Source organism: Phalangium opilio, unplaced genomic scaffold (assembly GCF_054372755.1).
Source record: "Phalangium opilio isolate 3A_F unplaced genomic scaffold, DU_Popi_V2 ptg000070l_1, whole genome shotgun sequence".
Lineage (NCBI taxonomy): Eukaryota > Metazoa > Arthropoda > Arachnida > Opiliones > Phalangiidae > Phalangium > Phalangium opilio.
The window spans coordinates 11,982,016-12,004,188 of record NW_028324182.1 but is presented as its reverse complement, the minus strand read 5'-3'; the positions used below and the strand labels follow the sequence as shown (position 1 = coordinate 12,004,188).

Below are 22,173 nucleotides of genomic sequence, written 5' to 3'. Positions count from 1 at the left end.
TCCTATTGCGTTTTCTTTTTGGAAATTTTTGGCTTAAATATTTGTTAATTAACCCTAACCTTCGGCGGGGCGAAAAAAATAATTATTATAAAATGTACCGACTATATGGGTGATGTTTTCTCAAAGTCTAGCTGCATGTACAGAGAAAAATCACTAAAATTAGAATCTGCACGGTTTGTTTTTAACAGTTTTTTGAAACTAAAAGGGGAATTTATTTTAACTTTTTGATCAGGCGAGACGAGCTCAAGCTGTTCGGAATGTTTTAAACTCAAACGGATTTAGATTCGAGTGTACTTTTAGCTTGAGTTACTGGTGTAAGGGTGAGAAAAACGTCATAAGTTAGCTCTAAAAATAGGCTTAACTATTCGGGAAAGCGATTAAGAAAAATGTTAATTTCGCAAATTGTAATAATATTTTTGGTTTTCGAAATCGGATTATACTTAATTAAGACTTCGACTTTAATTTTGGGGTTAAGACTTAGAATCCATGTAAGCCTAGATTAACTTCAAAAGACACCGACGTATCCCTAAAATTCGGCAATCGTTTTTGCAGCCAAAAAACAAGACTCGAGATTTTTTAAATCGCTGTAAAAATACAGCTAGAGAGAGGTTTATCCAAGTAAAGTGTCACCAGCATAGTTAACTTGTTATAGGGGTGTAAGACTTTTAGAATTTGAGGGAAATAGTAAGGAATGACGGTTCAACGACAAGAGAGAAGTAAAACAAAACCATTGGACGAATTCCGAGGCATAGACTTGACTCAACTCTACCCAAACGATGTGATGAGAAAATATGCGATGGAAAGTTTTGGTGAACAACCATTCAAAATATGTTAGTGACGAGGCCGATTTTTAGAACACAGCCGCGTCGTAACTTCCCATATACTCATCTGCCGGAAACGGAAGCGCGCCAAAAATTTAGATGTTCAAAAACAGTAACAACTCATATAGGCCTACTTGAATCTAATCTGGAACCAAACGGAAATACTTTTTTTGTAACTATTTCCGATAATTTTCTATTTAAAAAAAACATGGTTTCTGCCAAGTTTTATTATTATCTATTTAGTTTATTGATTTCTTGTTTACGACACTATTTGATTTCATCCATCGACAGTTAAGATACGATTTCATTCTTGATTTTGATTTTTTTTCAAATATTAAATAATCTTTTTGCCCTTGAAAGAAAAAAAGGAAAAAGAAAAAGGCTCTGATAGTTATCGGTCACGAATTTGGCAATGTCTCTCTCACACTTTAAGTTATTTCTTTCCTCTACTATAGGCAAGATGATAGTTGTTGTAATTTTAATTCAGTCGGCGTAATAACTTGTACTACGCGTCGATGATCTCTACATTGAAAAACTCTTCCCCCCTCCTCCATCTTCTTTCCTTTCACCCTCCCAACATCCTCTGAAGAAGACAGCTTGGTAATAGATAGGATAGTGGCACCATAAACCGCAAAAGATGGAGAAGGCCAGGGTTCTTTTTCGGTTAATGCAGGGACTCTCTCAACGATACTAGAGAGGGACTAGAATTGCTTATCATTTCTGGGTGGAAACCCGTAAGGTTTCATAGAGGATTTACTCTAGAGGAGTTGATATTTGTTGTTAAATTTTTTGGAGTTACTTCCGGCACTCAGTTTATTGGTAAACACATGATTACTTTGGTCTAATCAGCTCCACCTCCATAGAGGATATACAGTGAAGTGGACGAAATTTTCAACCAATAATGATACGTCTTGTACAGAAATTCATCACCCAATTAGGGAAAAAACCGGAAATGAATATTTAACATTGGCGAGATGTTCCCTTGCGTATTGGTAAAGGCTATAGTGTCTACTATTCATCTGTAAATCCTCTGATGCTCTGTTGAAACTAGAAAGAGAAATTAATAATATAATCAAAGGCAGTTCTTGTCCCATCACTTTGATGAAGAGTCATTGCTGACTTTTGTGGCTTTGTTTTTTGCACCAAACGAAGGCGAGGATCTATTTTATCCAGCTGTTTTTCTCTTCACGTTTTTGAAAATGAGTTGGGTATATGCATATACACATACCGGGAAAGGACCCAAGCTTATACGTCTATATAGCTCAAAATATAAACCCCTGTTGATGACAGATATCTTATTGTTTTTTTATTGGACGGTAATTTTATTTTTTATTTTTTTTCAGGGTCCTATATCCATTTATTTACTTAAATAATTGCTACCCTTAGGCCATAATTCGATCATACATATTTAACTTCCTGTTAAGTGGGCGTAGTTGGATAAACTCGTACATACCCGGCCCTTTCTTTTAATTTATTATGAAAACACGGTTGTTCATTGCCTCTGTTAACAATGACGGCTTTTCTTTACATAAAAAAATCCCCTTATTAAACAGTAACGTCACTTTCTAAATTGGGATTGTCAAATTTTTATTTTATGAAGTCGTGTTCAGATTTAACAGTACCGGACACTCCCTTAAAATGTTTGCTAATTTGTGGTTTATTTATTAAAGTGTAGGTAGTATTAGTCAAACGTGTTTATGTTTAGATCCGGTAGTGACACACATTATTATTTCTGACGTCATAATAATGACTTAACGATTGAATTATAATTATTTCTATATATGAACTCGAGAGGTTTTTGTTCTGAACCGAGTTATGCAAGGGGTGTATTATTGACGTCATGATCATGCTATTTGACACCCATTTTAAAATGACTGCATGGCTCCTAAAAAAAATGAACGGCTTTTATGATCTCAATTAAAAAAATGTCACCGTGGGTTGAGAAAGTGGCTTTTTATTTCTTTATGGTGGTCTCTGGTTTGATGGAAAACATACCCAGACTAAATAACACCACCAACGCCTAACCTTAATCATAATGCGCAACCCTTTATACTCTAACATTTCAAACATTCCTTAAATACTTAAATTACGTAATCAAAATCGTTTTATAAAATTGTAATTCTAATTACGGTCGTTTTAGATTAGTCGCCTGACTCGGTTTCATTATAATCCTTTGTCTTTGTTTCAATGAGATTCGTTGTTCTTAAATAATTAACCCTTTTAAAAAAGCGCGGGAAAAAACATTCCTTAGCGACACGATGCCTATCTTATATACTTCGTTTAGAAATAGCTATAGCTAGTTTCTTGACCCCAATTTTATATTCTTTATCAAGATAATCTGGAGAGACTCATTCTCTGAAGAATAATTTTTGTAATAGAGTAAAAAGGGTTCCATGCGGTTTTCGCTAAGACTAATTTGAAATTGTAATCCGTAATAGTTGCGAGTGATGGTAGGGTATGAACGTAATGGCCCGGAAACTCGACGTGTTGTCGACTGTATATAATTTAGTTAAAAAATTTATTTTCCTGATAGAGGTGGGATTCGAACCCACGCCCCCGAAGAGACTGGTGCCTAAAACCAGCGCCTTAGACCACTCGGCCACTCTACCACGTACGTTTCTTTCATCGCTGATTTTCCGGCACCCAAACAAAACCCGCAATCTTATCAATACTTAGATAAATATTTCAGTTGAAAAATTTTGAACTTTGAAACGACGCGATAAAAATTCAAATATATTTTCCCCTGTTTAAATTATTATTACTCAAATAAGACCGTAAAGTTTTAGGACCGTTTTGTTTGCTCAATGCTACCGTAAATTTAAACCGGGACCACCATTGGGGAGGAAATGAAGATGAAAGAAATTAGTTAGCAGACAACTATAGGCAAGGATAAGCGCGCTATTTCACGACACGGCGGGTTGTCTTGCCGGTTGTCTTCGTTTCCGGTTTTATTCCCACGGATATTTGATGATCTAATCCTTTGAAACCATCTCCGTCGGTACTGTACCCATCTTCATCTTCTCCGTAACCGAGAGGCGGATAACTTGGTTTCCTCAAAGTTAGATTGTACCATATAGTCTGCTACCATGAACCTACTCGTGGCGTCACACCCTCCTATCTCTTATCTTACCTCGGTTTTGGGGGTTTTGGCGACCATATTGTAAGTCGTCAGCTCGGGTCATATAATTTAGACTATACCAATATTAACGTCACGTTACCGTAGCTCCTCTCCTCTCTATTTACTCCGAGGAGCGTTTTTATTATGATAGTGAATTGTCCCTCGATTTTTGTCAGGATTTATTCCCCTTCATGGGTCGTAACATTTTTTTTTCTTTAAACTTTTATATCTATGGGGTTCAAGTTTAGAAGAAAAAAAAATACGCGTCATAGTTTGAACCGAGTCTGTAATTGCGCAAATATAACCATCGTCTCTCTTATCTTGACTGGAGTATCGGATATCCGAATTGTCAGTCAATTTCCGACTGATTAATTTCAAAGTGATAATGCACTCAAAGTGTATATTGCTATTCATTAAAAAAGTGCAATATTGTTATGATTACTTAAATGTCAAATTTGGAAGAAGAAAAAAATCCTAACTGGAGCTTTTGAGAGCCACGGAGGATACGGTACCTCATGTTTGGATAATGTTTTATTATCTAAAGTGGTTCGAATTATGAGCCGAAGCAAAATTGTAAAGGCAGTATTAGCGAGCGAATCATTCGTGAAATCGCCGACTATCTTATTAAGTTAACACCAAGAAGTGATATCGAGTTTATTAGGGAGAAGGTATAAGTGGTCTAAGTATTCGCGCGCCATAGTCCCAGTGCCCCATTCAAAATACAAGGGGGGACGTAAAAGGAGGTCGGGTTATTTCGCTGCCTCTCCTCAGTCGAAAAATACGTAATTTTCGTCACTCGCGTCACGCTGACGTGAGTTTTCAAGAAACAATGAGATACTGGTTGTAATTTAGAGGCGGGGATTAACTCCGGACCTACGTTTGGACTGGAGATAAAGCTGGAGATGTGGTGAATTTATACCTTCTCCCTAATAAACTAGATATTACTTCTTGTTAACCCATAAGAAAACACATATTTTTTCGGATAATAATTAACAGTTTTAAGGATAACTCTTTCCCTCAAAGGCCCCTTGTTTAAATCAAGGTTTGGTTTATAGTGATTTTGCAAAAAAAATATCGAAAATTATTTTACCCTAGGCCTACCTCTTCAATATTTTTTGACAGGGTCGCGTGGCTGTGTGGGCGGATATTTATAAGTAATTTTCGGGGGTCCCTTCGCTAGCTGCTACGGTGGAATTTTAAAAATTGAGGCGGCGAAATAAACGAAAATGTTGACGTCATCTTTATTTTTTTTTTATAACCCTCTAAAAGTTCGAGGGGTGAGTGTCAAGGGTGTAGAAATATAAGGAACTTCTTCCTTCAGTTTCGTCTTAGACTTAACTAAGTTCTTTCAGGAAACATTCCAGGGAATTTTTTTTTAGAATGCAAGCGAAATCTTTCGTGATATCTTTGGGGTTATAAGCGTGCATGCTTTGGCATAACGCATAACCAAGAGACCTAAAACTTAAAACTTGTGGCGTGTATAACCATTACGTCGATGACATTTTGCGCGCCCCATCTGACACGACGCTCTCGGGTTTAAGTTCAAAATATCACGTCTTTTATTTTGGATTTTAGTAATCCAGTCACGCCATAATTTGTCTTTTAATTTTTAGGCCTATTTTCTTAAGCCTTGTCAAATTTATTTTTTAAACCTTCTGAAAAAGGATCTAAAATAGAAACTTAATCGCATTTTAACATCGCTAAAGTTAATTGCGTAGGTTATTGGAACGTAGGCAATGGGGTACCTCATCTTACGTATAAGAATGTTATGTGTGGGACCCTAAAAATAACACAATATATATAAAAAGATGTTTTCTAGATCCGTTTTCGTTAAGTGAAAAAAATTGAAAATTAAAAGAAAAAAGAAAGATTGTCGGTGGATTTTTCTTTGAAAAAAAGCTACAGTTCAGATAAGACAACCCACTCTTGTCATTAGCAATGGTATATATATTAATTAACTTTCGGTAAAACACGAAGGGGGCTGGGTCGTACGCGTTTCGTTTCACACACCCACATCATTTAAGCCTAATTTTCATCAAGTTAAGATTTCGAGTTTTTTTTATATTTTCTTTATTTTTAACAAATAAGCTTGTCTTCAAGAGTGAATGTAGATTCCGCTTCCATGCTTAATCCCGGACGTTGAACGCTTACTTAAAATGAGATTAAACTTGAAGTTGAGGGCTATAGGTCGGCAAAAGTTAAAAGCGGTATTTTTCTTCGTAGTGAAGGGATAGGGGCCCTTTGAAAATTGTCAAAGTTCTGATTTCATCACTAGAGTCGCTTAAGAAGTAAGGAGTGAGAGACTCCCTTGATTTTGAATAATGAGGCTTAACATAACTGGTTAGTGAGGCGTAGTTTCCCTACAAAAAAAAATTATACCTGACGTAGGTACACTTAAATTTACTCAGGTGCGCCCCTTTTTCTGTAAAATAATTAGGGCCTTTTCAAATTTAAAGAACTTTTTCTGTGTTCAAAACGTTTCTTAAAATGAGTCATTACGTTTGCTCCTATGAACTCTACGGTCGTAACGTCATGGTCCGTCCTTTTAATGACGCGACACTATTTACGTCATGCCTTCAAAATGGAATCAATCACGAAATATCGTAACGCCGGAAGTGACTCTTCATCTGCCAGTCCGAGGGTTAATTTAGAGGGGCCCCCTCTCTTGTACTGGATGACTCCCTCGAGAATTTAGAGGGCGCCATGCATACGGGTCTCTCGACTTACTCTCTCTCTCTGTCTTTTGGGGAAATTTACAAGTGTGTAGTTGTTTCCGCAGTAACTTCCGACAAAAGCTCTCAAAGAATCAAATATTTTATGAGGCTTTATTAGTGGGCGGTTATTGTATTAAAAGATGTCTTTATATGAATGAGCTTGTCGGATGTAATTTAAATTTTAAACGAATGTTCCACCTAACTCCTTCCTTCTCAGTAAAGGGAGGATGAAACTGAATGCGGTATACATTTTTACTCTTATTCGATAGTGAAACGAGGGCTCATCGCGTATGTTATAAACGAAGTTAATTATTAATCAATCTAATCACGAATAAATTTATTTTAATTAGCTGAAGGGTTCGTCATTATATCCAGGAAGTGATCTGTAACTCTTTGTAAAATTGTAAAAACTGCATTCAATAGGATAAAACTGTACTTTTATGGGCTAGTTAACCAACCCTTTAATTCTACAAAGCATATATTTCAAAAAGCCTTAATTAGGTTTCATAATTTGAAGACGCTAAGGCGTTGATGTCAAACTGTAAAGTCAAGTATAGGGGTAGAGTTTTAGAAGATGAGTTGGCCTCTTTAAACGCTAATTACAAATTAACATCTTCCCAGTATTTTAATTAAATCTTCTTGTCAACAAAACCCTCTAGGCGTCATTGCATCATTCATAAAAGAGGTTTAATTAAATTAAATTAAGTTAATAAATCCTTTGTTTGAGTGCACAATTTAAAAAATTTTCATTATAGGCGTGAACCTGAAATTATTAAGAAATTCGGGGATTTTCCGATCATTTACATTTCTTTTAATTGCTCTCTTATAATTATTTATGTAAAAAATATTTTAACAAAGCGTAGGTTTGTTTCTTGAAGGCTATGTTGATAGTTACATGTACTTCACGTGACCTTCTGAATTGAAGAAAACACCCCGTAACAAATAAGGGAGTTTATTCTCACAAAATTTCAAACCTAACAAGCGACAAAAATAATTATAAAGAAGATTTATATCTTTAATTAAGCTAAAGATAATTATTTTTCTCTTTTCCTTCATGGGCCAGACCCTTTGTACTATATACACTTAATATTTTTATACTCATACCAAAAGCTCCTATAGTTCTTTGGCATCTGTGTAATGTCAAGATTATAATGTACCCTTATAATCCCTCTTGTATAAAAAATCTCCCTTAATATCTTGATCCAACTTAGAGCTGGCGTAGTGTATAAATATATCACGTGGCAGCATTAGTGTTGGTTTTGCGTTATAAACTAAATACCGTCAAAGGTAAGAGGTGCCATTACGGTATAGAACAATGCGACAAGTCAAATATATTAATAGAAAAATAGTTTTTAATATAATATCCGCTTTGCATCTTTGCTATCCATGTTTTTCCCAGTAGACAAGGCCAGGAAACGAACCATAGCAAGGTTGTCGCGAATATAGGCCTATTAGGATTGAATCTTCATTATATCTAATAATGTTTTGCGTCAAAGACGAAACTAGACTAAAAGAGACAAATCCTTATATTGTGATAAGAAACAAATACGTCAGCTAAAAACGCGCCTCTCAAGTACTTTGCGGGATTTTGGGGAAGATTTAAGGATTTATTTTGGTCTGTTTTAAGAGTTTAGTAATCAAACACTCGACTCCGAGCCTGCTGGGTGCTTCTGGATTTATTTTTGGGACCACAATGTAGAGAGCAGTCTGTCACTATACGAGGGTGGATCCTAAAGAGATTCCCTACTACTTGTACATATGAGACACCCTTAATTCTCTTAACGGTTTTATTAGTTTAGTCAGTTTTAGCGCAGGCTGCTACTGATTCCATTGTACTTTTGGGGTGAATTATAAGCAGCTCTGTAGTTTTCAAGAACCATGGGTTTGTGAGGTGTACGATGTCTCACAATCTGTTCTCTGTCTATTGATAAGTTGATAACAAATGTTACTGGTGATTTATGCAAGGGTTTGAATAATTTTAATTAACATAAGAGCCAGTGATATCCAATGATACAAAACCCACGTGTATTTCATTAATTCAATTAACATAAGAGCCAGTGTATTTCGTTAAAGCGGGAGAAATTAAGTTTCATATTCACGACTTAAACTATAGGGGGCGATAGCATCCAGTTAATTCCGGATTTCAGCGCGAGATTTGTCTTACCTCACGCTCACTCGTTTTGTTTATATCGCGTTTACTATCAGCAATTTGACAATAAAGGTTCCCTTTTTTCTCTAATTTCAGTTCGAGCACAAGCGGCTGAGAGTTCAACTCCGGATTATTACGACGAATCTGAAGACCCTCCATCAACGCACGTCCCCGTATTTACAACTGAATCTAAAACATTTACGAAAAAGGAAGGTGAAAGCGTCAACCTTCGATGTGACGTAGATAAAATAGGTATATAAATACCTTGATTATGTTACATTGAAGTTCTTTTACTCACTGAATCTTTCAAAACGTTAATAGGTTCCTATACTACTGTCTGGGAGAAAGGTGTTGATGAAATCCTATTCGCCGAAGCGATTGAAATCACCACTGATCCAAGTTTCACTCGAGAAGCTGATCGTTCACTCACTATTAAGAACCTGATCGCGAATCACTCCGGAGTTTATACTTGCTCTATCAGTTCCGAACCAAAAATTAGATTAGTTCATCACGTTAATGTATTAGTACCACCGAAAATTATTCGTAAACCCAAACACGAAATCTCATTGCGAAAGAATCAAGTTTTGAACTTAACTTGCGAAGCAACTGGAAATCCACCACCGGCTATTACTTGGAAGAAATTGGTATTAAATCAAAATAAGTTAATAAATTAAATAAATAATTACGGAGTGTACTAATTGAATTATTTACTTATAGGAAGGTACACCACTTCCGAATGGTAGCCCACTTTTCGAAGGAGGTTCGTTTGTAGTTAAAGAAGCTAAACGCGTTCACACTGGAAAATACGAATGTATGGCCAACAATGGAATCGGAATGCAAGACATTGCCAATGTCAAAGTTCACGTTCTCTGTAAGTTTAAGTTATTTCTATTTGGAATTCCTAAGCCTAACGGTTTTCTCGCAGATCCCCCGGATATCGAAGTTGAGAATCCGGTAGTTCATAGCGGTGAAGGTGTCAGTTCCGAATTAAGTTGTTCAATTCACGCTGACCCAAATGCTCACATGTACTGGGAGAAGAATGGTAAAAAGATCACAACATCGGACCATCATCGCACCACGCATTCCCATATCAGACACACTCTTCATATTAAAAGAGTGAAACCGGAAGACTTTGGAACGTACATTTGCGTCGCCAAAAACGCTCTAGGAACTTCCAGACAGCCCATTGAACTCTCCGGTAAAATAAACAAACCACTGAAAAAACAAAGAAAAGTAAAAAGTGAGAAGTAACACTCTCTTGCTTCTTAGGCTTAGCAACACCCATCGTCTTTAAGAGTCATCCAAACGGAAATGAACTCGAATCGTACGATCTTATTTGGGGCACAACTTCCTACAGCGGGGTCATCGACTACGTTTTAAAACTCAGAGAAAAATCTGTAAGTTTAAAATTTAATCTTCAATCGGTTCCTTCCGTTTTAAATTTTTGAAATTTCGCGCGCGCTTTTACGATTGTCACGTGATTAGGTTTTTCCCGCGCGAAACCCATGTCTAGCGGGGTAAACACTTCTACAGGCGTTCTATGGGAAACTAATGTTAACGTTTCAGCCTGTTGGGGGGCATTCCCTCTAGCATTTTTTCTACTTAAAATATTCGCGTTTAATTTAGATAATTCATGAAAATTTAATAACTTTTTAAGTTTGGCGGGTTTTTTTTCGCGCCTTTTTTTAGGATGGCGAAGAAAATAACGAATGGAGTGAAGGAATAATTATTCCCGCCGAAAGTCAATCTGGTTTAATGCAATCTCAAAAATATACTATTACTGGTTTAAAACCGGCTACGTCATACGAAGTCATCATGCAAGCTAATAACAAATACGGATTAAATAAAGAAAGCAACGTATTCTCTTTCGCCACGCAAGGAAGAGGTAATGCAATTTAATTATTAATTATAATTAATTTAATTCGATCCACGGTGATGCGAATCAAGCCCTAACATTTAGCGCTTGCCTCTCAACCCAAATTTTACTGGGATTTTTTTTGAGATTTTAAGCACGAGTGTGTGAAGTTGTGAATTAAGTTTTAGCTTTTTTTGGCTCCATTTTTTCCCCCGCCCATTTTTCCCCGTTCCTTTTTTTGGCCCATGGTACAGAAATTACGTCGAATCAACCCTTCGAGGACGCATCAGATATGGCCGCTGAACAAGGTGACGAAAATTCCACTTTAAAGGATGGTTAGTTTTGCATGAATGCCTTATTTTCATTATCTTTAACGCACTAACACGAACTCTATCCATTCTTGGCTTTTAAAATCTAATACTTTTATTTCCCCTGATATCGAGCTTTGATTGCGTGTTTTTGAGTTGTGATTAATTTAGGATGGGGTTAAGCAGATTTAAAGGAAGGATGAAACGTATATTTATCTGACCAAATATCCAAAGTTTGTTTCCCTTCTGAAAAAAATGACTTAGCTCTTGGTCAGGCACAAATATATCAATGGGAGTATAAGATAAAGTATAAGCTGACTGTGGTTTGTTACCTATTTAACTTGAGGCATACTAGCGAAATGGGAAACGGACTTTGTGACGCCATAGAATAAGTTCAAGGTGTTTTACAGGGTTCATACAAACCTGGGAAACGGACTTTGTGACGTGATAGCATAAGTTCAAGGGGTTTTACAGGGTTCATACAAACCTGGAAAACTCAGGAAAATAAATAGTTGGCAAGGAACTCAGGGAAATTTAGAATTGTTAGTACAATTTAGGAAAATCAGGGAAATTTGTGAGGTTCGAGTAAGTTTGCTCAGAAGGGGCTGCTTAAACTATTAAATAAACCACTCCTGTTGTTTTACTCCATATATGTGGAAAAAAACCTGGAAAACTTAGGGAAATCGGTTTTCCAAAAGTTGTATGAACTCTGGTTTTAAAAGATTACGTTTCATTCTCACTCTGTAATATGAACAGGCCATTATTGTTAAAAACTAAGATATTAAACCTAAGTGTCCACTTCGTCGCGTATAGCAGTCGAACCTCCTTCAAAGCGAGAAGAAAATGGTGACAACGCCGCTGCTATTCCAGAACCAGTTGCGGTCAGAATCGGTCTCTTTAGCCTATTGACCGTCTTCGTCTTATCATCTTTTTTCTGATCTATTCACTCTATCTGTTGAGTCGCGTCGTTTTTCTCCCTCAGATAGATCTGGACTATTAATTGAAGAACTAATTAAGGAACAATTTTAATTAATATTATTTTTTTTTCTTGAATGAAAGCGAAGAAAAAGCTAGACAGTGACCGCGACGTATAGCTTTTTTAATTCGATTTTTCAAATATCACCGGAACTGAAACCAAAAATAAATTGGTCACGTGGTGAAAACGTTTTGGGATCGCGCTATATTCTAATTAGGTCTATTTACACGAAAAAACAAAATTCCGTCGTATTTTGGGGTATTTAAAGAATTTACCCATGTATGTTCTTTTTCTTGTAAAAAAAAAGAATTCGTATCTTTAAATCCAAGATATTTATCAATTCTATTCGTAAAAAAACCTTTTACAAAATATACTATATTTTGTAAACTTAAAGCTAAAAATTCATCTACAAAATTCGTGCCTTAAATAATGAAATAATATACCAAAAAGGGTTAAATTAAATTAAATAAATTAATTTATGAATGGAATTTATTATACACGATGTTTAAGATAATATACAACAAACCAAAATTATACAAAATTTACTATAACGCCGATCGTTTTGTTGTTGTTGATGGAAAAAAGCGCGAAACGAACTTATTTTGGTTATAAAGAAAAAACCCGGTAAACAAAAGAACTCAAAAAATTAACGCGAAAAGTTAAAAATGTGTTAATTTTAATTTATTTTTTGTTTTTCAATTTTTTTTGTCTCTATGATTTGTAAAAAAAAAATTTTTTTTTCATTTTAAGTATAATTTACGAAGACCAAAGAGAGGTTGTCGGAAAAGTAGTTTTCCTAAACGCGAGTATTGAAAGCGGGCGCGGATGGATATCGAATGAAAAAATACCAACCGCGCGGACCAATCACGAAACGTATGACCACCTATTAAAGTTCGCGCGCTCGGGTGGGTGAAGTTCGGGAATTTCGGTTGGCGTCTTTGGCGTTAAGCCTTTGTGGGAGAAACTTTTCGTTGTAAAATTAACGTAAGTCTTTTAATTTTAATATATCTAAAGATTTTATCGTTGATAATTATACTTCTTTGGCTAATATTGACGCTAAAAGGTATAGATTAATTTATCTACCGGTTAAAATTTAGTTGTATTAAAATTAAAAATAACACGTACGTTAGGCCTATTTCGAAATGTGAAAATTACGACAATTGAAATAATAGGAAAACTAAAGGTCCCACATTCCTTTGTGTATATTATTTTAGCCGTATCAAAAGGCTTAGAGTTTAATTGAAAATGTAATCGTGTAGGGCATGTTTTGGAGAATACTTTGAATAAAATTAACAAAGTATTAATTACGCTCCCTATACCGTAATTGTTTTTGAAAAAATTATTAAACAAAGAAACGCAGCAGGTATTTCATCAAGTCAACACTTTAATAATTGAAAACAAAAATATATCTATACAATATATTTATTTACAGATATACAGGGTGTTTGTGAAAGGTCCATCAATAATGAAAGGGCGTATTTATTGGGCCATTTTGAGTCGAAAATGTTCTATGACATTTTTCCGTTCGGGCCACTGTTTTCAAGTTATGATTGGAGTAATTTACGGATGACCCCTTAAATTTAATTAAGAAATTGAAAGACAGCGCTAATTTAATGAAGGGGTCATCCCTAAAATATTCAAATCATAACTCGAAAACCGTGGCTCGGACGGCAAAATGTCATAGAACATTTTCGACTCAAAATGGCCCAATAAATACGCCCTTTCATTATTGATGGACTTTTCACAAACACCCTGTATAATTAGGCATTAAATAGACATATCTTATCATTCACATTCGGCAGTTTCAATTAAGTTTCTTCACAAATTTAAATATTAATTAAGAGAAACGTAAGCCTAATTTCGATTTTATTTCATAGCTTCAAAATTTCACTCTTAGAATAAAAGTCACAATTCATAAAAATCAAATATTACAAAAAAAAATTATAAAATGATAAAACAATTCAATTATCACAGACAATTTCATCTCATTAAACCACTTACTAGGCTAATTGAAACATTGATTTATATATTCAAAAAACATCTCTAAGAAAGCGAAATTTATAAAACTAAAATTATAATTTCTTAATTACTAAGCCACTTTTTATTCGTTAGGTTAGGTTTGTAAAGCGTAGGCCTAATTTTTTTTTTCGTTCTACATTGACATACCATATATAGCAGTTTTTCGTTCTTTACTACATTAATAGATTAATTTAACAATCGTAAAGCTTCTTTAAATTTTGTTTAATTTCGTAGGGGAAGGAGAAAGGATGATAGGGGAGGTTGATAAATAGACGCGCTAACTGTGGAACGGCTCAGGTTGGGTGGGACGCCAAAAAATTGGGGTGAAATAGTCGGACTCAGTTGTAATTGGTTCGTCTGTAGCCCTTCTTGAAATTTTCCGAAGTTTTGATAGCTTAACTATGAAGATGGGACACTATTTTTGCACACTTCAGCGGACAATGTCTTAAAAAATTTTAATTCAAAGGGGGCGTCACCAGGGCTGGAAATAAGCACAAGACACTGGACATTGTCCAATAATTTTTAAAATGTCCCATAAATTTTTTAAAAAGTAGGGGGGGGTCACTGGACGGTTGACCAGTAAATGTTTCCGACGTTTTGACAGCTTGACTATGAAGACACGACGCAATTTTGCGCACTCCAGTGGACAATGTCCTATAATTTTCCAGTCAAAGGGGGTACCACTGGACACATGTCCTATCATTTGTTTTTCTTATTTCCGGCCCTGGGCGTCACTGGACACTGTCCTATTAGATTTTTATCTTATTTATAGCCCTTGCTGTTTCTTGGGCAATTACTAATGCGTCCCGACTATTCCTCCCCCGTTTTTGGCGTCCCACCCAAACTGAGCCGTTCCACAGTTCGCGCACCTACTTATCTCAGATTTCGCATCATACCCCCTATCATCCTTGGAAGGAGTAAGTTTTTCTTAACGGGGAAAAGGGTGTTGTACATATCTCAAAAAATAAGTCATTCTTCCATTTAAGAGAAATTGCTTTCGAAATACGATACATGTATAGGCATATAAATTCAATTCAATTCCATGTGTGTACGTTTTTTGGCTGGTTGGTATTATTATACTACTATTATGTGGGTTTAAAACTAATGAGGAAATGGGGGTGAATTACTGACTACTTGGATGCAATTATAACATCTATTTATAATGTTAAAACACTGTGACTTTGAAAATGGTCACCACTACATGATCTACTACTACTACGATTCTATGTTAATATTTTTTTTTATTGAAACCTTTCAATCAAATTAAAATATAAATTTCAACTGCTATCATCAACTTCGTTACCAGAATTTAAAAAACTGGTATTTTTTCTCTTGGAACGTAAATGAGGTCATCGTCTAAGGTTAAAAGCACCTGTAATGATGAAAAAAATCATTATTTAACATGGATTGAAACATTTCTTGATTTGATGGATAATAAACACTTGACCATGAATGAAAAGAACAAAGCGGCGCTTGAAAGAAAATGCCAGATATCATGAACATCGTAAAAATGTAGTACGATACATGGATGATTTTTCTCTCTCGATTGAGCCGGAGTTTGTTGCCAGGAGATGTTTTTATGGAGGAAAAAATACATGGCCGCTCCCCATGTAAAACATGCCAGTATAAGATATAACCGTGGTTGCGGGAAGATCTTCTCGTTGTATCGCAACTTCATGATGATGTAAAAACAAATGTACAACATCAGATTAACGATAAAAATGGCTAAGAGGAAGGTTCCAAAGTCACGAAGTTGCACCACTAAACCATAGGCCAGGAGAGCCCAATTTACGCCATTTGCGATCAACAGAAGAGCCAATCGATCCTAAAAGGTATGCTTATTAACATAACTTGCAAGTAATAGTTTACAGTCAACGTACAGGGTACATTGGTCTTGTAAAATGAGTGCAAAGGTCATTACGAAGAGTCAGATAGATTCGTTTGAAAATACCCCAGTCTGTTAAATTAATGTATAATTAAATTTGGAAAATCCCAGCAGATATTACGTCATAATCTTAATCGGGGATAGATTTAATTTTAGAAGTAGGAATGGAGAACGGTTAGTATTTACTTCAGTCCGACTCATAGCCCACCCAGTATAGAGTCCCTCCCTACAATACGTAACGATCGAAAATTTTATATTATCTTATTGGCTCGCTTAAACTACGTTTTTGATGACGTTGCTGACGTGGACGGCGAAAAATAGTGACGTAATTCCTTTTTACCTCTGTCGCTATGACCCGCCTCTTCTTTCATACCCCTCCCGTCTCGTGGAAGGGGGTCCGGGACTTTGACGCGCGCCCACATTACCGATCTGTTCTCCATTCCTACTAGCAAAATTAAATCTATCCCTGTTAAGCTTAACCTACTTAATTTCCATCTGCCCATGTAATACACCTGTATACTGAGTAATAGGCAGCATAACGCTTCAGCTGAGCAGAATGCCACCCAAAAATATGGAGAACCCCCATCAAACTACACACAATATTAAATATGATTAACATTCATTTAAAACATTCCCATCTCTAAGTTAACAAACTAAAACTAACTTACAACTCCAATAACTCCTACTAAAACCACAATTGCAAAAATAAAGCATGCCGAATGTGAATTGGCATTTATATCCGGATGTCGACTTTGGTAGATTTTTAACATGCACAAACTGGCGATAATGTACATGAAAGTCGTGTCTTTAAGAATATTATAAATTATTAGGCTTAGATTCAAAGATTTAGGCCTAAAATAGACATTAATACGAAAATAACTTCACCAAATTGGAAGTTGGAATAATTTGGACAAACGTGGTAACACGCGCTTAAAACTCCTTCCATAATTAATGCCAAACCCATGGCATAATATAATCCATTATGACGTGGAATTCCAAAATACTATTATTAAAATTATCTTATTTAATTTTAAATTAAATTAAAGACAACAGGGGGGATAGCTATTTTTATTTAATTACTTTGTCAAGACGTGGATTAACTTTTGAGGCTCGTTTATGCATGATATCTCTTCTCCAAACTAAGCCGAAAAAGAGTATACCTAATAGAACGTATCCAACATTGCTAAAAACATGATTAAAATCGCTGAAGACTGAAAATGGATGAGCGCAAAGGAAGTTGTAGTAACATATATCTTGGTCACCCGTAATGTGAAGCACCTAATTAAGTTTAATTAGCGCCGTAATTATTAATTTACGGAGCGGAATTTATACTTTATTAAAATCTTCGTTTTATAAATACCTTCTGATATGTATAGACTAGCTGAACAACAGGTATGCCATAAAATATCGCAATAATCAAGATATTTCTGAAGTATTCAGATAAAAAATAATATTCTTTTAAGTAAACAAACAAACTTTTTATAAAAGTGTTATTTTTTTGTAGTAGAAAAACAAAAGAAGCAAGATGACCCAAGGGCACCTTAACCCTTAATAGTGAGTAGCCCCCGATGAGCTACAATGTAATTATTACTGTAACCCTTAATAGTAAGTAGCCCCTCGATGCGCAACAGTGATAAAATGGTTACCCTTAACTCTTAATAGTGAGTAGCCCCTCGATGAGCTTCAATGTAAGAATTATTACTGTAACCTTTTATAGTGAGTAGCCCCTCTATGAGCTTCAATGTAAGAATTATTACTGTAACCTTTAATAGTGAGTAGCCCCTCTATGAGCTACAATGTAATTATTACTGTAACCATTAATAGTGAGTAGCCCCTCTATGAGCTACAATGTAATTATTACTGTAACCATTAGTAGTGAGTAGCCCCTCTATGAGGTACAATGTAATTATTACTGTAACCTTTAATAGCGAGTAGCCCCTCTATGAGCTACAATGTAATTATTACTGTAACCATTAATAGTGAGTAGCCCCTCGATGAGCTACAGTGTTAGAATGACTACCCGTAACCTTTAATAGTGAGTAGCCCCTCGATGCGCTACAGTGTTAGAATTACTACCCGTAACCCTTATTAGTGAGTAGCCCCTCCATCCGCTGCAGTGCAGGAATGATTACCCTTCCAATGGACCATATCTCCAATCTCCCTTTCAAATAACGAACAAAGGAACATGTTTTCAAGTTCGAATGGGTATATAGGCCTTGTCATGAACTTGAAGAGAATTCTTAGAATCAAAAGGGAAACCAACACATCCCTCCCGTACCTACTAGAGGGGGTAGCAGGCGCTGTTGCTTTGCCCCGCCCCCAAGGGAGTAGAGGGAACGGTCTGAAAATTTTCCATCCCACCCTCACCACCCTCCAACCGACTTAGCAACCACAGATATTTAGCCCCCCCCCCCCAACACCTGGACTTCCATCCCATGCGAAAATAATACCCACATCGCGGATGTCCATCATACGATGTGGCTAATTAGTTCACTCCAACTAAAATATCTCCTACCTTGTGTAGAGGGCAGACTTTTTTCTCAGTTTCTTTTGTTTCTTTCGAGCTAAATCAGCCACAAACAAAAATGTCTGCAAATATTAAAAAAAATCATGAAAAACTTTAGTTTCAATCCCGCTAGCTGCGACCACAGCCAACTCGATCACGCGCAACACGAGGCAAGCTGCATGGTCGTGGGGTGGCTATGCTGCTACCTAGGAACCCAGCTCACTTTTGTGCGGAAAACATCCTTCTCGTGATCAGCGTCATCCAACATATCAACGTCAGTCTCGTCTAAGGAATCTCCATCCCCTTCATCTACACTTCCAGTGTCTGCTGAACCGGTAGGGTCATCAAAACTTTGAGTTGGATCTTTCAACCGCGAATCATAAGGATATCGAGAAGCTAAAGGTAAGAAGTTTAAAGATTTTGGTGTTGAGGGAACCCAAACACCAAAGCAAAGACAATTTTGCGCTGGGATTAAGTGAAAGGGAAGGGTTATTTGTGCACTACAATTGCAATACATCTTACGAGAAACGGTTCCATAACCCATGGTTTGATTATTTTGGAGGGGTCTTTGGACATCTGCGTTGTTGTTGTTGTTGTTGTAACAAGAGGAAAAATTGTCAGGATTAAAAGCTAGACATAGTAGGCTAATTTATTAAGGGGTGTGTACCTTGGCTTTCTAGTAAACTGCGTTCTGAAGGATTACGCAGTTCTCTGTTAAAATGTTTAAATTTTACTTACTTGGTTACCTATAATTTGAACTTAAATGAAAAGTGCAAGTAACATAACATTATACCTTAAAAGAATGGCCTTTTTCTAAATATAAAAATAAATAAATGATCTCTTAATACAAAATAATTTGCATTTAATTAGTCTTAAAAATAATCAATGACTACTGCACCATCCGCCATTGCTTTAGTGGCGTCTGCTAAATCGAACCCATAACGAATTGGTTGAATTCTCACAGGCTTAGAGAGGTTAGGGTAAGAGGCATGGCCGGAAATAAGCTAAATCGAACCTATTACGCGCGTGATCGAGTGGGCTATGCCTGTAAGAATTCAACCAATCCCTTTAGAGGTACGTGGTTTCATACCCACTAAAGCAATGGCGGCGCCCTAGTCCTAGTTTTTAAGACTAATTAAATGCTAATTATTTTGTAATAAGAGATCATTTATTTTTTCCTTTTATATTTAGAAAAAGGCCGTTCTTTTAAGATATAATATTATGTTGCCTGAACTTTTCCTTTAAGCTAAGTTACACTCACCTTATTAAGTAGACTACAGCTAGGATCATAGAGAAAATGTAAAATAGCGCGAAAATTGCGAAAATCCCAAAAACAGCGACATAATACTCATTCCCTGTTATTATAAATTATTCATCATAAATTATTAACTTGGGAAATTAAATTTGAAACATTAATTTAAGGAACATACTGCTTATTTTTGGTGTAACTTTGAGATTAACAATTTTCTCTCTTTTACAATCTTTTCCTTGAGTACCTGATGTCCCAAATTCTAATTAGAATTTAAGCTAACATAATTTAACTTAATTATAAATTACATGGGACTATGTTTTCAAATCCAGTACAATCTCTATCGTAAGGTTTTAATACAAAAACAATGTAAAAACTACCCGATTTGAAATCTTGACTTCTCTGAAATTATTATTAGAGTAAAATCAGTTCAGTTCTGAAAGGGGAAACTGGGGAAAGAAGATATTTACAGAAACTGTAATTCCCGCTTGCCGTGACATAGTTTGATAATAACCCGAGAATTCAATATTTCTATCCATGTCATAAACTGGACACTATGATTAAAATCAAGATTTTAATTGCTAGTCCAGTTTTAAAGGGACTCTAAAGAAGTCGGCGGACCATTGGAAATATTTTTTGAAAACGTCGTTATAGAGTGTTGTCAGTTGTGACGTCAGATCCAAGGTTAAACGTCACGAGTCTGCCTTTAGCAATGGGCGGCCATGACAGTTACCGTTTTTTCTTTATGGGAAAACAGCATGGGTGACGTCACGCCCGCGCTTCTGACAGCACTCTATTGTCGTCACAATCCCGGGGGGGGGGGGGTGGGTGAGCAAAACGAGTCTTTCCTTCTAGCAAACGCAGCGGGGGTCTCGGACTCTCGGGGGGGGGGGGTCAGAACTGGGGAAGGGCGGATCACAACCAATCACAAGACAGGGGAGGATGGGTGGGGTGAGTTTTTTTAAAAAAAGAAATTCAAGGGTCCGACGACCACTTTACAGTCCCTTTAAGTAAGCCAATTTAAAAATACTTGGATTTCTTGTAAAGATAATACAGCGCATTTAGAATCCTCGGATGTAGCTTGGATTAATACCACGTCTACATTATCAGGGAAGTTATATTGCACAAAGTAGGGTTCAGATGGAGTCAGGGTCAAATTAGTTTCCTCATCAGAACTATATTTAAATATGGGACAATTACATAAGCCTATCGAGTCTAAACCTTAATTAATAAAAAAAGTTTTATTTAATTTAATCACCCTATTAAAAAGTCAGTCAGATTCTTTGCTTGTAAAGTAAATGGCAAAGAATTGGTGGACTGTGTTGTAATGTCTACATATATTTCTTGAGGCCCTTCAAAGGGTGTTACACCTTGATAGTTTTGTAATGGACATAGTGTTCTACTAACAGTTTTATATTTGTATCTAAAAAGTTGTGAGGGAAATTTAGAAAGTGTCCTTGAGAGAAAAAAGGCATGAAAATGTTCTTATTTGTTTACGTATTTCTAAAAATCATTGGTATTTGCCATGAGGATATCCCCCTTTCTTGTCTAACAGCGAACAATACTGGGTAATTTTCAGTTGATTTTAAGGAAGTAGTTGATATACGTACAGCCCATGCCTGAATGTAACATATACCATACCATTTGCAAGGAAAGTAGGAGAGAAAGAGCATAGTTTCTTACTCTTACCTGATTATTTGTGTAATTATAACTGTATTTGTATTGCACTATGACGGATTTATTAACAGCACCATCGTATATTGTGTCAAAATCAGCTGTTAAAGGGTCCACTGACCCACGCAATATTGTTAAACCAGAGTTCCCCAATGCGTTGCTTACTTCCTTCACGGAGATAGGCCTAACTTCCTTAGAATTCGCGCACCAAAACAAACTAATTAGTAAATAAAATTTAACTAAATTTGACGAAATAAACATCTCGATTCCGTTTACAACCGTTACATGTGTCCTATTCTTTTTAAAGTGTAAACTTGGGGGCCTATAATGTTTTGACAGTTCTCCGCTGAGTTTATTTGGCTATTTCCAAGGAGCCAAGGACTCTACTGCTTTGCAAGGATAGTAATCGCAATCACGAGCCCTTTGGCCTTCCATAAAAATCACGTGATACCAAAGAGAGTATAGGGGAGGAGTGGAAACTCCCCCGCTCCACAAAGCTAAATTACAATGTTGCCCCTAAATTATAGTAGTGGTACGAGGGAGTTTTCGGCTCAGTCGCGCCACCGACGATACCATTTAATGTCTCAAACGGAAATGCCTCGGTACTGCACATTGAAGATGCGCGGTAGAAAAGAGCAACAAGATTTTCCCCTCTTTCCACTCCTCACCTATACTCTCTTTGGTGATACGAGGCTATTTCCTCCCTCCCAAGATTCCACCGATTGTCATCATAGTTATAGCCGACTCGATCACGCGCATGCCGCTCTCGCTAAAAGATCTGAAAATGGTTATAGGTATTTCTGGCGTTCTCATATCGCAATATGTCAGTTATGCCGTTTGCCTTTGACTGCTAGCGTTCTGCCACCATTGAAAAGGATGAGGAGACGTAGCTGTAAGGA

At 36.3% G+C, this 22,173-nt stretch overlaps 2 protein-coding genes and 1 non-coding gene across 9 annotated transcripts in view; 1 reads left to right on the top strand and 2 right to left on the bottom strand.

The window, feature by feature from the left end:
* Window positions 1-13,257, top strand: part of LOC149661668 (protein amalgam-like) — a 40,600-nt gene extending 27,343 nt beyond the window's left edge. Inside the window, exons 2-9 of one of the 5 annotated variants that reach the window (XM_089843238.1) lie at window positions 8,899-9,054; window positions 9,124-9,446; window positions 9,520-9,673; window positions 9,728-10,000; window positions 10,072-10,199; window positions 10,492-10,687; window positions 10,912-10,965; window positions 11,782-13,257. In XM_089843238.1, the coding sequence (XP_089699364.1) occupies window positions 8,899-9,054; window positions 9,124-9,446; window positions 9,520-9,673; window positions 9,728-10,000; window positions 10,072-10,199; window positions 10,492-10,687; window positions 10,912-10,965; window positions 11,782-11,903 (1,406 nt within the window). In that variant the 3' untranslated portion in view covers window positions 11,904-13,257. Of the gene's footprint in view, window positions 1-8,898; window positions 9,055-9,123; window positions 9,447-9,519; window positions 9,674-9,727; window positions 10,001-10,071; window positions 10,200-10,491; window positions 10,688-10,911; window positions 10,993-11,778 lie in introns of all 5 variants that reach the window. The other 4 variants (XM_089843236.1, XM_089843237.1, XM_089843240.1 and 1 more) reach the window with 4 other exon arrangements.
* On the bottom strand, window positions 3,349-3,430 carry TRNAL-UAG (transfer RNA leucine (anticodon UAG)). The gene has a single exon. It is a non-coding gene; the product is annotated as a tRNA-Leu (tRNA).
* A 535-nt stretch (window positions 13,258-13,792) lies between the features above and the next one.
* Window positions 13,793-21,661, bottom strand: LOC149661667 (SID1 transmembrane family member 1-like). 3 transcript variants are annotated; one of them, XM_089843229.1, is made up of 20 exons: window positions 21,290-21,661; window positions 21,098-21,219; window positions 20,859-21,023; window positions 20,631-20,775; window positions 20,071-20,154; window positions 19,909-20,002; window positions 19,782-19,847; window positions 19,613-19,706; window positions 19,019-19,062; window positions 18,874-18,927; window positions 18,575-18,747; window positions 18,361-18,434; window positions 17,206-17,272; window positions 16,926-17,123; window positions 16,731-16,848; window positions 16,514-16,650; window positions 16,330-16,435; window positions 15,841-15,917; window positions 15,408-15,785; window positions 13,793-15,332 (listed from the first exon to the last, which is right to left on the bottom strand). In XM_089843229.1, the coding sequence occupies exons 1-20, from the start codon at window positions 21,533-21,535 to the stop codon at window positions 15,270-15,272; spliced, it is 2,505 nt and encodes an 834-aa protein (XP_089699355.1). In that variant the 5' UTR covers window positions 21,536-21,661; the 3' UTR covers window positions 13,793-15,269. The 3 variants fall into 3 exon arrangements, with proteins under 3 accessions (XP_089699355.1, XP_089699356.1, XP_089699357.1); XM_089843230.1 differs by having other exon boundaries at window positions 18,575-18,714; XM_089843231.1 differs by having other exon boundaries at window positions 18,575-18,675.
* Window positions 21,662-22,173: the final 512 nt, after the last annotated feature.

Coding starts and splice junctions, on each gene's coding strand:
- LOC149661667 (XM_089843229.1), bottom strand. CDS start 21,535: ATGTTTATTTCGTCAAATTTAGTTAAATTTTATTTACTAATTAGTTTG. Junction 21,220..21,289: donor ATAATTACACAAATAATCAG/GTAAGAGTAAGA, acceptor TGTTACATTCAG/GCATGGGCTGTACGTATATC. Junction 19,707..19,781: donor AGTTACACCAAAAATAAGCA/GTATGTTCCTTA, acceptor TTATAATAACAG/GGAATGAGTATTATGTCGCT.